The following is a 14,799-nucleotide window of genomic DNA, read 5'->3' as shown; positions in this document are numbered from 1 at the left end:
TCACATACTTTTCGAGCGTCAAAGCGTCAGTTTTCTCGCCGCATTTTGTTTCAGATTATCGATAAGCAAATCGCTCAGAAAATCTTTTTTTGTTATTTCATTTAATAGAGCGTAAAAAGTTGTATTAGATGTCTTAGGTTTGTTTCTTTCAAGAAAATATCACCGGGGGCATTATGTCTCAAAGTTTCCGAAAACTCACGGGTGCACTATTGACAGCTGAGCAGCTACGGAAAAATATATATCTTTGTTGTGAGATCTTTTGGTTCTCTCAGTTCATCAGAGATGCTCTCTCTCTCTCTCTCTCTCTCTCTCTCTCTCTCTCTCTGTGTGTGTGTGTGTGTGTGTGTGTGTGTGTGTTCGTTCGATAAAATGTTATTATGATGTCAGTATTCTTATACCGTGACACATTAGATGACTCAGAATTGTGAACTACTGATATCAAGGTACGGTGAACATATACAAATGAATTATTTATTTGACTGTCCATCAATTTGGTTGGATTTAACACCCCACTTCGTGGCGCACAAGTTGGTAATGATGATTTTGCTACTCTCCAGAAACACAATTGTCTCTACAGCAAATACATGAGAGAAAAATTCTTCTCTCGTCAATTAGTTCAACATATCTGTTGGCTCGATAATTCATTATTTTTTGCAGGTCGTGGTATTATCCGTACTCGCAAAGGCTTGACCGCGATTGTAGTTGTTTCTCCATCACTCCGGTAGATGGCAGAGCCTCCACGTGTGCCAGCGAGCCCTCTGGCACTCGTTTCTGGAAATTACTGCATCGAGTTCCAAGTGTTTCGTGGGTTAAAGTGATACAAAAAGATTACATTTGTATGAATCGACAACGAATTCGCACAGAGAACATGGCATACTAGAAAAACTGTTTTGAAACTCTGCCATCGCCTGTTGCAGAAAGCCAGCGGAGGTAGACGAATGTATCACGGCTAGACAAAACTGACAAAACAACTAGCCGTTATTTCTAGTGAATCGTCGTCCATTCATTTCTCTCCCAGGGAGAGGTACTTGAGAACTAATATAATTTTTTACTCACTCTTAGTTAAGGGCACCCTGCGATACTAATACATCGTAAATAATTAACCGTTAGTGAACATCAGAATACTATGTTTGTCTAATGAATGTATTCTATACAGTGAACTAATCGGTATATATTCCAGTAACATTTTCAAATTGCGAGATTTAGGAAACAAAACTATTTACAAAGCCAAGTTTTCATGTTGTTTCATTACAATTAGAATCTGTATTTATTAGACTATTCAATTACTTGTCAGTTATCCATTTAAAGCTTCAAAGTGTAACGTCCAGAAAATTAAACATGTTTTTATATAAGCACAAACGCAGTTTCAACCTCTTTTTGTTGCTCGCAAGATAATGCATCGGGATCAACAATTTTTGGAATGTGACAAACCAGATTTTTGCTAACAACCTCAGAAAATAGTTTACAGCGCTTACTAGGGTGGCACAGGAAGTGGAGCAGCTGGAATTCTATTACTGTGCTCACTACCAGACAGTAATAAAAGATCGCCAAACATTGAACAATGGCAACATGAAATAGCCTTCACGGTAGAACCAAGTAGATTTGATAGGTATCCCTCAACAACAGCTGTCAGAATGCTTATTTAAAACTGTAATGAGACAACGTAAAAACTTGGGTTAGTAAATAGATTTGTTAGAAATCTCGTAATTTGAAAGTGAAGCTGGTTTGGCGGCAAAAAGAATGTTACTGGAATATATATCGATAGAAAGAAATATTCCAGTTTCCGTAACAGCTGATACTGTCTATAACATCCAGCCACTATGCGACTTTTCACAGTAAATTTATTAAATTTCGACCAGGCTGACGAAAACGAGCCAAAACATTCGCACCAAATTCTTAATAAAATAGCATGAACCATTGGGAAGCGTAAAACCTTCATCTGTGTCCCATATATTTGAAAAGTCACGTTCAGCATTAAGAAGCGACCTCAAAAAATGTAAATTACGTAAACAATATAACCACTTTCACGATGTAAACCCACATAAACCGTAATAACGCCAGATATGAGTGAAGGAGCAATCAGTTCATCCACGCCTTCAAGAAAATGCAGTGCGACAATTTTCAGAAATCAGGATCTCACGTTCAAGTTACCCACCCTGTGTGAAGTTGTTAGTAAGATATAGCATGTGGTTTTGTGATTTCCGAATGCCAAAAGTCGTAGTGGCGGAAGCTACATCTCGCGCGTCTTTCATAGAGTGCAACACAAAGATACATACATTTCATTATCAAAACATACACATGCACGAACACATCCCTCAAAAAGCATAAGAAGACACAATGACAAATAAGATATCGTGTGTGGCTCTTAACAACAAGAAAATATGTGACACTTGTACAACCACATCAAAGTTCAATCAACGATACATATTGCTGTACATACAAAATGAAAGTATGCACATCCTTCAAAAAGAAAATGAAAGTCTTTGCTTACAGTGAAGTACGAAGTATAAAGTCACTTAGCTGTGCGTGCTGAACGATATCTTCCAGCGATGTCTGCTGTTAGATGGCGGTGGTGATAGTGACGGTGTAGCATATTCATAAATACTCAAGTACTTCCATTATGTTCCAATCGGTTTGGTGAATGCTGGTTGCATGCTGGCTAAAAGCCGCTACTATCGTCTTTCGTTTTCGTTCGAACGTCCAAAACACATTTCATCCACATGGAACTGCTGCTTTGGTAGTCTCACAGAATATTATACAGAAGTCAGAAGTTTATTTGTTCACATATCTCCCTCAGTGAGCTAGCAACAACAATCACGTCTCAGCCCACGCACTCGTTGTCAGAGAGTCTACTGTTCAACTTGACCATCGATATTACTGTGATCTCTGACTCGCTTAGCAATTTTGCGTACATATTACATTTATTTAAAAAACAACAAAGATTTACATGAAAGGAAAACACAGTACATAGGTGAACGTATGTGTTAATAACACCGAATATGTTGAGCAGCATAAACAGTTGAATAACTAGATGTCTTAATAATTAACTCATAAAACACGTATTATGTACATGTCGTGTCTGCTCAAAGCAGTAACGTCAAAGACAAAAAAAGTATGGATCGTGACACTGTAATGCAGTAATGTAAAAGAAAAGTTAATACTCACTATCAACAATATATTCACACTGGATGTATAATAAATAATTCTCCCTAAGTAAGTTGTGATAGAAAATGCCAGAAAAACAGTACTTAATTAATTTTCCTGATAGTCCTTACGTTTTGTTCTGTTGTTCACAGGGATCGCGTCTTCAGACTGAACCTCAACAACATCAGTCAGTCGCAGTGCGATGTAAGTATAGACACGTTTTGTTACCATTCTCAGATTTTGATGCCTTTCTCTTTCTTTAGAGGAATAACATGCAAAAAAAGCACTATAGTACATAAACGGGGTAGAGAAATATTATTACGGGCCATTAGCGTAGCAGCAGTTTCACTGTACACTGACTAGCTTGCTTAATGAAATAAAATAGCTTTTCAGTTCAATGACTAACAAATCACCATCGTATTAATATACTACTGTTGTACTTACATTTTAACTTTGTTCCCGACTTTTAATTTTTTTATCTGCGCCTATCTTTTTCATTTATTTCCACAGACACCTCATTCGCAACAAGCATCGGCTCACGTCTTGTATTAGCGCTATTTGTATACGACTGATTTCACTTTGGGGATAATATTCAGAAGTTATTTCAGAATAAAAAGTATAGTCGTGAAAATTGTCACCACAGTGGAAGTCCGCCAAGAGAGCATATTATTTTAATTAATTATTAATTCCTGTTTTTATGGCGGCCGGTGTGGCCAAGCGGTTAAAGGCGCTACAGTCTGGAACCGCGCGACCGCTACGGTCGCAGGTTCAAATTCTGCCTCGGGCATGGATGTGTGTGATGTCCTTAGGTTAGTTAGGTTTAAGTAGTTCTAAGTTCTAGGCGACTGATGACCTTAGAAGTTAAGTCCCATAGTGCTCAGAGCCATTTGAACCTCTTTTTATTTGGACAAAAACTATTTGGTTTTGCAGCGAAATACTAGTAATAATGACTATAGGCATGTCATTCTACTGTGATGTACCATTTGTACAAAATGTCACATTTGGAATTTGCTGACCACGACGTATCAGATTTACGATTACACTGACAGAAAAGAAAATCGCAGTACAAAAAAATAATTAACGTATAGTAACGAAATTTCGGGAATGTATTTGTCTAGGTAACGTATTTGGCTGGATAAAATGCAAGATCACAGGTTAATTTAAGCGCGAGATAAGCCATTGCAAATATGAAATGCTGGAACTTTCTTAACCGGTGTAGCGATCAGAATGTTGAATGCAAACGTGCGTATATCGTGTTGTACACGTGCCGAATGTCAGTTTGAGGAATGAAGTTCCATGCCTGTTCCACTTGGTCAGTTAAAACAGGAAGGGTTAATGCTGTTTGTGGATGACGCTGGAGTTGTACTCCGATGACGTCCATATGTGCTGGGTTGAAGACAGATTTGGATATCGAGCGGGCCAAACCAACATGTTGACACGCTGTAGAGCATGTTCGGTTACAACAGTGGTATGTGGGCGAGCGTTATCCTGTTGGAAAACACCCCTTCATACGCTGTTCATGAACGGCAGCACGACAGGTCGAATCACCAGACTGACGCAAAAATTTGCAGTTATGTTGCGTGAAATAATCAAGAGAGTAGTGCTGCTGCCATACGAAATCGCCTGGTGTAGGTTCTGTGTGTACAGTCCGCAGACAGGTTGGTTGCAGGCTCTTAACTGGCGTCCTCCTAATAGACACACGGCCATTACTGGCACCGAGGCAGAACCGACTTTCATCAGAAAACACAACAGACCACCGCTCTGCCCTCCAGTGAGCTCTCGCTTCACACCACTGAAGTCGCAAGCGGTGGTGGTTTGGGGTCAATGGAATGCTCGCTAGAGGGCATCTGACTTTAGGCTGTCCTTGAAATAACCAATTTGTAACAGACCATGGTGTCACTGTGGCGGCAACTGCTGCTCAGATTGCTGCTGTAACCGAAGTACGATGCGCCAGACTCACACACCTGACACGATAGTCTTTCTTTTCGATAGTGCCACGTGGCTGTCCGGAGGCCAGGCTTCTTGAGACCATACATTCTCGTGATCACCTCTGCCATATCCAGTGGCTAGATTCCTGCCAAGTCTTTCTGCAGTATCGCAGAAGGAACATCCAACTTCTCGAACAAACTCAGTGAGGTGTTGATAATGGCGTCTTTGTCGCCTTAAAAGCATTGTTGACTATAGTTCAATTCTTTTATCTTGGCGGCTCCTGCATACCCGCCCAGACGGGGGAGATTGCTGCGTTGCCAGTTGCACGCGCCAAGAGAAGCAGCGCCATAGTATAGTATAGTTCGCAAATTTACGTTTAGGGGGGAGCGCGCAGTTTATGAAGTAAAGCCACCACGGCCGCATTAATCCTTTAGCTGCTACAGAGACGTGCTTCCCGCATTCCGCGCTGTGAGCGATTTTGTCATCACTGCACTGCTCGCCTGTGCAGACACACAGTGTTCCGACTGCTTTGACACACATTTTGGCCCAAAAATTTGATTTTTACACATCTACTTGACTGATACCTTCTCCCCCATAAATGATTTAATTTTGTTTCGATGTTCAATGCAGTTATTGTGCAGCATTAAATGTCGTAAACCATTGCACGAAATTTTGAAGAGTTTGCAGAGGTAAAAGTCCATAGCATAAACTTTCCATATGGTCGATTTTAGTTGCCACTAGAAATTTCAGAAAATACCATTCCAACGAATAAAATTCATGAAGTAAGACACTTCGATATTGTTTTTAAATAAAGAAAATATTAAGCACCGAACAAGGCTTTTTTTTAATTCTCATTTTGTTCGTTTTCGTTCTTTGATCTGCTCGGGGCGGACGGCGTAAGACACCCGTTTAAGTTCGTTGTTGATCGATTAACTCAGTTTTTTTTTATTACAGAGGGCAGCTAACCCTCTGACCGAACACGCTGAGCCACCGTGCCGGCTGGCTTGAACTCAGACCCTTTCGCTTAGCAGCCATACACCTTAATCATTACGCTAATGTAGTTCGTCGTTTAACATATCACCCAAAATACAGACAAACACTGTTGGTATGACTATGAATTACTCACCTTTCGTCGAAGTCCAATAGGAAATAAACATTAACCGCTGTTCTTTATTGCGAAAAAGCGGTTAGTGAGAATGATACAAACACCTTTCCTTGCTATCGCCTGAATTAGGAGGCTTCTTGCTTGTTTGGTTTAATTAATTAATAGAATATGAAGCAACTGGTATAAAGAATGTTTTTCCGAACTTTCTATAAAAGAAAGTCTGCTATCAAGACATTGCTTTTGTTCAATTACTTTATTTATGATTGAACGTTTCTAAAACTGAAGACACTCGTCCGTGCTCTGCACTGCAGTCGAGCTCTGGCAACGTCGTTCTCCGTTCATTGGCTGACTGGGTTTTGTGACGTCAGATGCGCAGAACGAACCTAAACTCGGCCGCCGTCGTAAATGACGCGCACTTTAATATCTACTCACCACGTCCAGTCTCAAAGATAACTAGCGCTCACAACCGTTACAGCATGTGTTTAAAGAGAAACTGATCTGCATTTCATAGTGCCGCTACTAGCCCCTGCTCAAAGCGACTGACGCGAAATGTGAATAGATATCAACTTTCAGATGTATAAACACGCCTGTCAAGTTTCATTTATGTCGCACGACTCCTTCTTGGTGCTGCGATCTTTTTTCCGTCACTGTACTTCGTCTTCAGCACCTCATGTTGCAGACGATATGAGGTTGCATTGAAGTGTATCATGGTCGTAGGTACTTGTGAGTCACACTTGTAGTAAAATCAATACTTTCAATTGCTTAATATAAACTTTTAATGAAAATTCTGCTCCCCCGAAAGTATGTAAAATGCATGCCGTGTTTCAGAATTCAGGGACGCAACCCTACTTGCAGCTATGAATACCGATATGAGAGAAAAGTAAAGAACAAAATGGTAATGGGAAAATTGACGCACCTATAAGGAGGCTTAACTTGATATCTTCTGAGAAGTTCGTTTTTACTGAGGTAAAGGGCTACCAGTATGAGACTTTCGTTCATCACGGGGAAACAAATTATTTCGATGGGAGGTAGTACATGACAGATATGTATGAGAAGATAAGTCCCGAGGCGGGATTGAATAGAGGACGAAGTTGGTGTGCAATCAGTTTGACACAGCACTCACTGAAATGCACTGAAATACAGCAGCAGAAGTGGATGACATACGCTGCAAGTTACTGAAATTAACTGGAAGGTGTAGGAGGTGCAAAATTATTTTACCAGGTGTTGGAAAGCTTTGAAGACATACACTTAGCATAGGATTGCCTGAATAGAGTCATTATCGCAATACCGAAGATAGCACGAGCCTGTAACAATCGAATAACCGTTATGACATATCATACTGTAAACTGCTAATGTAAATAACGTTTCAAGTTGCATAAAAAAGAAGTGAAACCGTCCACATTACAAAGGAACTGTTTGTCGTTACTTACTAGTACAAGACTGCTTTTCTTTTTTCCAGGGGGGGGGGGGAGGAAGATTGAATTTTGTTCACAGCTGTGAAAAGTTGCGTAAAAATCGATCAGCCATACAAGAACTTGATTGGTACAGCATATTAGTGTACTATACTTCCTATAAATGGATCAGTGAGGATATATGCATTTTTAATCATTAACATTTGTGTGCTTAATAAGTGTGGGGCACCAGATGCCTTGGAACAGGGATTTCATCGTTGTCTAAAAACGAACGTGCATTCATGCACACATTAATCAAAGGTTGTTTTGGAGGTGGCGATATGCATATCCTGATTGGGAATAAAGAACAATGGATTAAGTACTTTGATTTTCTCTAAGTGAAGAACCGTCTACGCGGAACGGCTTTATTCACTCGGATAACTGACATTAATTGCAAGTGCAATTGTTCATGGAGCTGAATAACTTAAATCCGGCATGGCTGTAACATTCAGAGAGCTTTACGCTGCATATTATTGGGGTCAGGGTTGGAGAAGCTCCGGTAAGAGACTTCCACTGGTTACAGCATCTACTTGTCATAGGGCAAGCGGAAGGCTTGCAGCAATCCCCAACTTACACGGGCAGTGCGTAATTAATGCCAGTCCTATCTTGGGACCTCACTCACGTCCTTCCGAGGTTATCTGAAACTAACAAAATACGTTCAGTTTGTAGTGGTGTTCTTCAAAAGAGGACCCCATTTCAGTCCACATACATTGTTATTCGTTCTTTCCACTTGTTTAAAACACTTTCGGATTTCGTTTTCCTTGAAGTCCACGGTTGTTAGCTTTCGGTGGAGGACAACAATATATCTGTAGTAGATGGCGCGTCCATTGTGAAAAGTATTGTCTTTGGGTCGTCTATGAGAAAAATGTAGTTGTATGTTTATGGCCCCAAACAACAAAGTGATATTAGTACCTAATTCGGTTTTATTGTTCATTAGGGCATTACACTAGACGTTTCGGTATTTCGCTCGTCATCTGTGTCTTATTATGCTTTCTTTTAACACTAATCGCTTGAGTACAGCATCAAATAAGGTAAAACTATCCTAAAGAAGTTTTTGTAGTTTCCTATTTCAGCAGTAACATGAAACAAACTGTTAAAATGTGTTAATTTAGAAAAGCCTTTTTATTTCGTTCCATAGTATGCAGATGCGTTCTGTCTTAAATTTAAGTATAATAAGGCACCAGATAGTGGACAAAAGACCGAAACCTATAGCATAATGCCCAAATGACCAAAAACACGTACAAATTAATAATATTATGTGACTGATGGCGATCACTAAAGTACAGCTACATTCTCGTCCACTGTCACAGAGCTGATAGATTTTGATGAAAACTGTCACAAGACTGAGAAATACTCTGATACTGGACAACAAATACACTGACGATCCAAAACATTCTAACCGCCGGCTTAGTAGAGTGTTGGTCTACCCTAGGGAACGAGATGCAGTAGCGATTCTACATGGCGAGTGTTCGGCAAGTTCTTGGTAGGTTTCTGGGGGTGTATGGCACCAGATGTCTGAACATACAGGGTGTCGCACGAAATGTGTTATCATTTTGTTTTTGAATATAAACTTTATTGTCAATACATTCTGAAAGGAACATATACTACATTGAAGAGCCGTCCATGGTTATTTGATCTAACTCAGCACATGCTCAATACGTCCAACATTTCGTTTCCTAACTTCCTTCAAACGAACACTGAAGTTAGTGATCACCCTACGGCACATGTCTTCCGTAATTTCACTGCAAGCTTGAAGAATAAGTCTTCTGAGCTCCATTAAATCACGTGGACGTTTCGGGAAAATTTTTTCCGTTAGGTACCCTCAAAGAAAAAAGTCACATGGATTGAGGTCTGGACTATTGGGGGGCCAATTTTGTCCGTCATTGAAGCGACCTGGAAACCTGAGTGAAATGATCCGCATGTCGAAATGCTCGTGTAAAAACTCCAACACAGTGTTTGCAGTATGTGGCCTTGCTCCATCTTTTTTCTTAAAAAAAATTCTTTAATAACAAACCATTATAATTATACAAAGTTAACCCACTTCCTTATTTCGTTAGTGGGTCATAATACTTATACATTTATACTTAGTTTGCAGCTAGTTTCAGTTTTTGTAAGTGAGCTACAGTTGATTTTTAACAAACAATGTGGATATAATTTCTAGTATCTACAGTTTATATCTAATTCCTATAACTAATTACTACATTCTGCAGCGTCACATGTGTGCCAGTGAAAGATATAAACCTACTTTTAAATTGCCTTGCTCTTCGAGCTAATCTCGAAGAGCGTGACCCTGGCACTGGGCAGGCCTCGATGTTAAATTCGCTGCAGTTCCTAACGTAGTTTCCTAAAACTAAGTCCTAAAAACTAACTTATCCTACATCAATTCGGGAGTGTGTCACAATCGGTGGTGTTGATCCCTACTCCCCCTAATCCTCCGCGTGGCGGATTCCAACAGAGATGAAAAGTCGGCCAGTCCACGCACAGACGGCATGGGAATAGGGCTCTTGGACGCATTCAGTGGTTGTTGTCTTGGTTATTTAGTTTATCTCTCTTAAGTATTCAGTTAGAACGTTTCGTGATACCTCGTTAGCCAATGTGTTTAAGGTCTGAAAAGTTTCCTCTCGTCTAAGCTGTTGATATGTGTCATAGTTGGGTAGTCTGTCTCGTAGTGTGTTCGCGACATCATTGAAGAGGGGGCATTCGTAAACTACATGTTCGGGTGTACCTTCCGGATCGCCACAGTCACACGCTGGTGTAGCCCTCTTCCCAAATCGACATAAGTATGTCGGGTAGGGTCCATGGCCAGTGAGAAAGTGGATCAGTCCTCGTGTGAGCTCAAAGTATTTCAATTCCAAGCGTTCCCTTACATCAGGTATGAACTGGAAAGTTCTGCGCCCAGCCTCCTCTACCTCCCAAGATTCCTGCCAGAGTTACTCCCCTCTTTTCCTTATTTCCCTTTTATTCCCCACCCTAATACACATGATGTCTGCAATCTTCTCATAATTTCCCTTTTTGGCCCAATACCAAGCCGCTTGTTCTCTTATTTTTATGTCCAGAGGGCAAATCCCCATTATGACTGATAGGGCCTCCCCTGGAGATGTTCTGTAGGCCCCCAAAGATCTTAATATCATGCTTCTCTGGACCCTTCTCACTGCCATGGCGGGCACAACCCTCGTGAGACTGTGTGCCCAGACTCCCGAGCCGTAACCCACTACTGAGGTTAGGATGCTATCTATTGTGGTAGAGTTTAATTAGTTGTGGTGGGAGATGGAATCTTTTATGGCCTATTGAGATGAGGTTATTTAATATCTGGAGAGCTCTCTGGGTCACGGTATCAATGTGTTTCCCGAAGCTTCATCTCTCATCAATAATAACTCTTAGATAGCGTGTCTCACGCCTTAGCCGGAGAACTGGTGAACCGTCAATTCTGACAGTCGGATTTCTGATGAGATGTCCTTTTAGCAACAGGTAAGTGGATTTGCTGGGCGATATCGTCATTTTAGTCGTATGGCACCACTGTTGGAGTTTGTCTATGGCTGTCTCTATTTTTGGTTCAATGTGTTCCCGGCTGCGGTCGCCGACCAACAGGAGGAGGGCATCCGCGTAGGCTATCACCTCTAGCACCTCATCACCTGTCTAATAGTGGCTCCATGTGGATGTCCCAGAAGAGGGGTCGTAAAACGGATCTTTGGGGACATCCTTTGGTATTTGTTTTTCCAACTCTTTCGCTAGGGGATGATAACCAGACCTCCCGATCCTTACAATAACTCCTCAGGCAAACTTAAAGCGGCCCTGGACACTGTTTCTCGCGCAAGCAGGAGAAGAGCGAAGGCCACCACAGGTTGTCGAAGGCGCCACTGATGTCCACCATGATGCCAACCACGTATTTGTGCGGGGTCGAGCCGCAGACATCAGCCGCCAGGGCGATTGCATCAGATGCCGACCGCCCCGGCCTGAAGCCGAACTGCCTGTTGCTCACCCCGCACAACACTCGGTGTGCCGCCAATCTGTCAGCTAGCAGTCGCCAGTATTTTTCCGAATAGATCCAGCAGGCAAATCGGCCTGTATGACTTCACTTCCGCGGGATCCTTGTCAGGTCCTTTCTTTATAATTACTACGTTTGCCGTTTTCCATTTCTTCGGAAACTTTCTTTGCCTAAGGCATTAATTGTAAGGATGAGTAAGTGGCGCAGTCAGCTGGGGCGCCAGGAACTGCACCACCTCCGCCACAATGCCGTCTGGCCTAGGTGCTTTTCCTCTTTGCAACGATCTTATATGGGCTGCTACCTCGTCCTCTGAGAAGGGGTAGACAGCCGTCTCATTATTGTATGCTTCTTGATCCTCATTTCTCGGTTGCTTCTGCACTTCCGTCTCCCGATCCGCATTGTCGTCAGGCAGCAGGAACCGGAGGAGGACCTCCGCAGTCTCCTGCCAAGACTCCGTCATCCTGTCCCCGTGCCTGACTGTTGATAGCTCCAGAGGAGAGCGGATTTTTTTTCTTACCAACTTATAGGGAAGCCCCCATGGGTCCATGACTAGCTGGTTTAGCACGAAGTTTTCCCAGCTTCGTGTCCTAACTTCGCGCAGTTCCTTTTGGAACCTCCGCTTTTCCTCCCTATATAGCAACTGCCACCTTCGTCGTTCCTGCCAGATGACACTGCGCTGGTAGTGCCTCCTCAGCCTTCTGACAGATTGACGCAGTTCTCCTAGTTCAGCAGACCATGGTGACGGAGAGGCCGCCATGGCCCTCCTAGTTGGTACAGCTGCCCTCACCGCTCTAGTCACTGCACTCACCAGTTCTTCCGCTCTCTGGTCTACGTCCATGTCCCGATGCATGTCACCTTCCGGTAATGGAGGAATGTCGCACTCCCTTGCTAGGCGTTCCCAGTCAGCTCATTTGTAATTTAGTTGTACCTCCAACCCCATGGATCAGCGGCACTCTCTTTCTCCTAAGGTGAAAGTTAGCAAGTTGTGGTCGCTTGTGGTGGCGTTTTCTATAACTCTCCAGTGTTGAATAATATTGGTTGTGTTCGGTGTTACAAGAGTGACATCTATATTTGTGCCCTGTCCTCCTTCTGCAGCGTAGGTAGGAGGATTGCCAGGCCTGTTGGCCACCACAAGTTGTGATGCCATAATGAGTTCTTCTACTTTTTCACCGTTCGCATCTCTTGTACCACTGTACCACTGGGGGGATTTAGCGTTAATGTCAGCTGTTATCACGACTTTTCTTCCCCGTAACGCCGTGGTAACTCTCGCTATATGATCTATGTGCTGTTCTATGTTATCACCATACTGAAAATACGTGTTTATGAGAGTAATGATTCCTACAGGGGATTGCAGCTCCACGACGTTACAGTGTCTAGTTGTAAACTGTGGGAGTGTGGTGACCCTCAAAAGTTTGTTTGTAATTATAATTTCCGCCTTCGGGTCATCCCGTCTGCTGACTACTTGGCAGCTAGCGGCAGCAAATGCGATTTTCCCAGCTAGGGAGTACGGCTCCTGTAGACAGGGTACATCTAGTCTCCTCTCCTCCACCTCCCTTCGGAGGTCCTGCATCACGAGTCGACTTTTATGAGTGTTAAGTTGTCCAATATTTATTTTTGTCATTAAGGGAAGTACGTATGTATTCGGTCATTCGGCCAGGTCTTACTCCAGTCGAACGCAATTCGTCAGTGTGCTAGTACTGATTGTTGGTAAATGTCGTCGAGATCGAATTTCTCACCTCGTCTTTCGAACACTTTCTTGAGCAGGTCTCGCAAGGCTCCGAAGTCAGTGGGGAGATTCACTGATTTTAGTTGGATTCTGTCAACAGCCTCCATAACCGAGAGGGTTATCTTCCTACCGTCTTCGTGTCCTACACGGACCACATGTCGTAAGGCAGTGGTCAGGGTAGCCGGCTGCTCCAATCTTGATAGCTGCATGGTGTACTCCAAGTTGGGGCACACCCTTACCGGATCGACTGGTGGTAGTCTCACTATTGGTGTGCCTTGTGTGGTAGAGCTCGTGCTTGAGCTTGTCACTGTGTTTTCCTGAATTGGTTGTTTATTGTGAGTTCGTCTTTAGAAATTGCCACAACCACAGGATGGCCTTGCCGTTGTTGGTGTAATATCGGCTTGGTTCCCCGGCTTTCAGAGGAGGGAGTTGCGGCCATGAGGGGGAAGTCAGTTTGTATGCTTATGTCCATCGTTGGGCATTCAGTCTGTATGGCTTTGTCTTCTGTTTCGATTTTAGCGGCGTCCGAGAGCGACCTCAAAAAATCCTTGAATCTGTTTGCCCTCATAGCGTCCCTCCTCCTTTTGCTCGGGGACTTTCGCTTTGGTATCCCGTATGCCAGGCTCAACCATAATCAGTTCTAGAGATTAATCTCTGTTCAAGCATTCGATATGTCGGGCAGTTCCTTCCTGTGGCTCCACAAGACTTTTTCCCTCGATTTTTACGTGGTATGCAAATTGCCGCCGCCTTACAATCTCTGCGGCTATGACCATTTTCATCACACTTGGTGCACGCCGACTCCCTGGTACACAGCCTTAGGATGTGGTCCAAGTCACCACAGTTGTGGCAACGAGGTACCACGACATAATCTCGTGTATTGATGGTATGAAAGCCAACATATAATCTGCCCATTGTTGTTATATTTTTCCACATTGGCGCAGTTACTTCTGCGACGTGATGAACAACATCACGACCCCGTGGCCCAGGCTTAAATTTTAACTTAAAGCAACTCTTAAATTCTTCCTCGTTCATTTCATCAAAGTTTTGTTGTCTGATTGTTTCTGAGAGTTCATCATTGGTCATAATCGTGGGTACGTCATATAATATGACAAGAGGATTTCTTTTCCTCGGTGGTTCACATTTGACCACCGAGTTCAGCTTCTGATTGTTCAGCAGTTTGTCTTTGTCCTGCTCAGAGGCAACTTCGACAATAACAGAGTTCCTACTTGGTTTTATCTTTTTGATTTTAATTTTGTCTTTCACGGGATCTATGTTTTTTGTGAAAAGTTCCTGGATTTTCCTTACGCTCGTGTCCTGACCAGGCAGTGTCCTAAGGAAGACTGCTGTGTCTGGTCTCTTTGCATGAACCACTGCGTGTTGAAGGGCAAGGCAGTAGCAAGAAGCTGTGGAATGAAGCAATTGCGAAGCATGCTCAAATAACGCTCGCTGTTCACAGTTT

The 14,799-nt window shown here is 42.7% G+C and overlaps 1 protein-coding gene across 2 annotated transcripts in view; it reads left to right on the top strand.

The window, feature by feature from the left end:
- LOC124804668 (semaphorin-2A-like) overlaps positions 1-14,799 on the top strand; it is a 1,059,692-nt gene that overhangs the window by 810,290 nt on the left and 234,603 nt on the right. For both annotated transcript variants that reach the window (XM_047264910.1, XM_047264909.1), the window contains one exon: positions 3,297-3,348. In XM_047264910.1, the coding sequence (XP_047120866.1) occupies positions 3,297-3,348 (52 nt within the window). The remainder of the gene's footprint in view (positions 1-3,296; positions 3,349-14,799) is intronic.

Source organism: Schistocerca piceifrons, chromosome 7, assembly GCF_021461385.2.
Source record: "Schistocerca piceifrons isolate TAMUIC-IGC-003096 chromosome 7, iqSchPice1.1, whole genome shotgun sequence".
In the NCBI taxonomy this organism is placed as follows: Eukaryota; Metazoa; Arthropoda; class Insecta; order Orthoptera; family Acrididae; genus Schistocerca; species Schistocerca piceifrons.
Note: the sequence above shows the minus strand (reverse complement) of the source record. Positions and strands in the feature narration are given on the sequence as shown.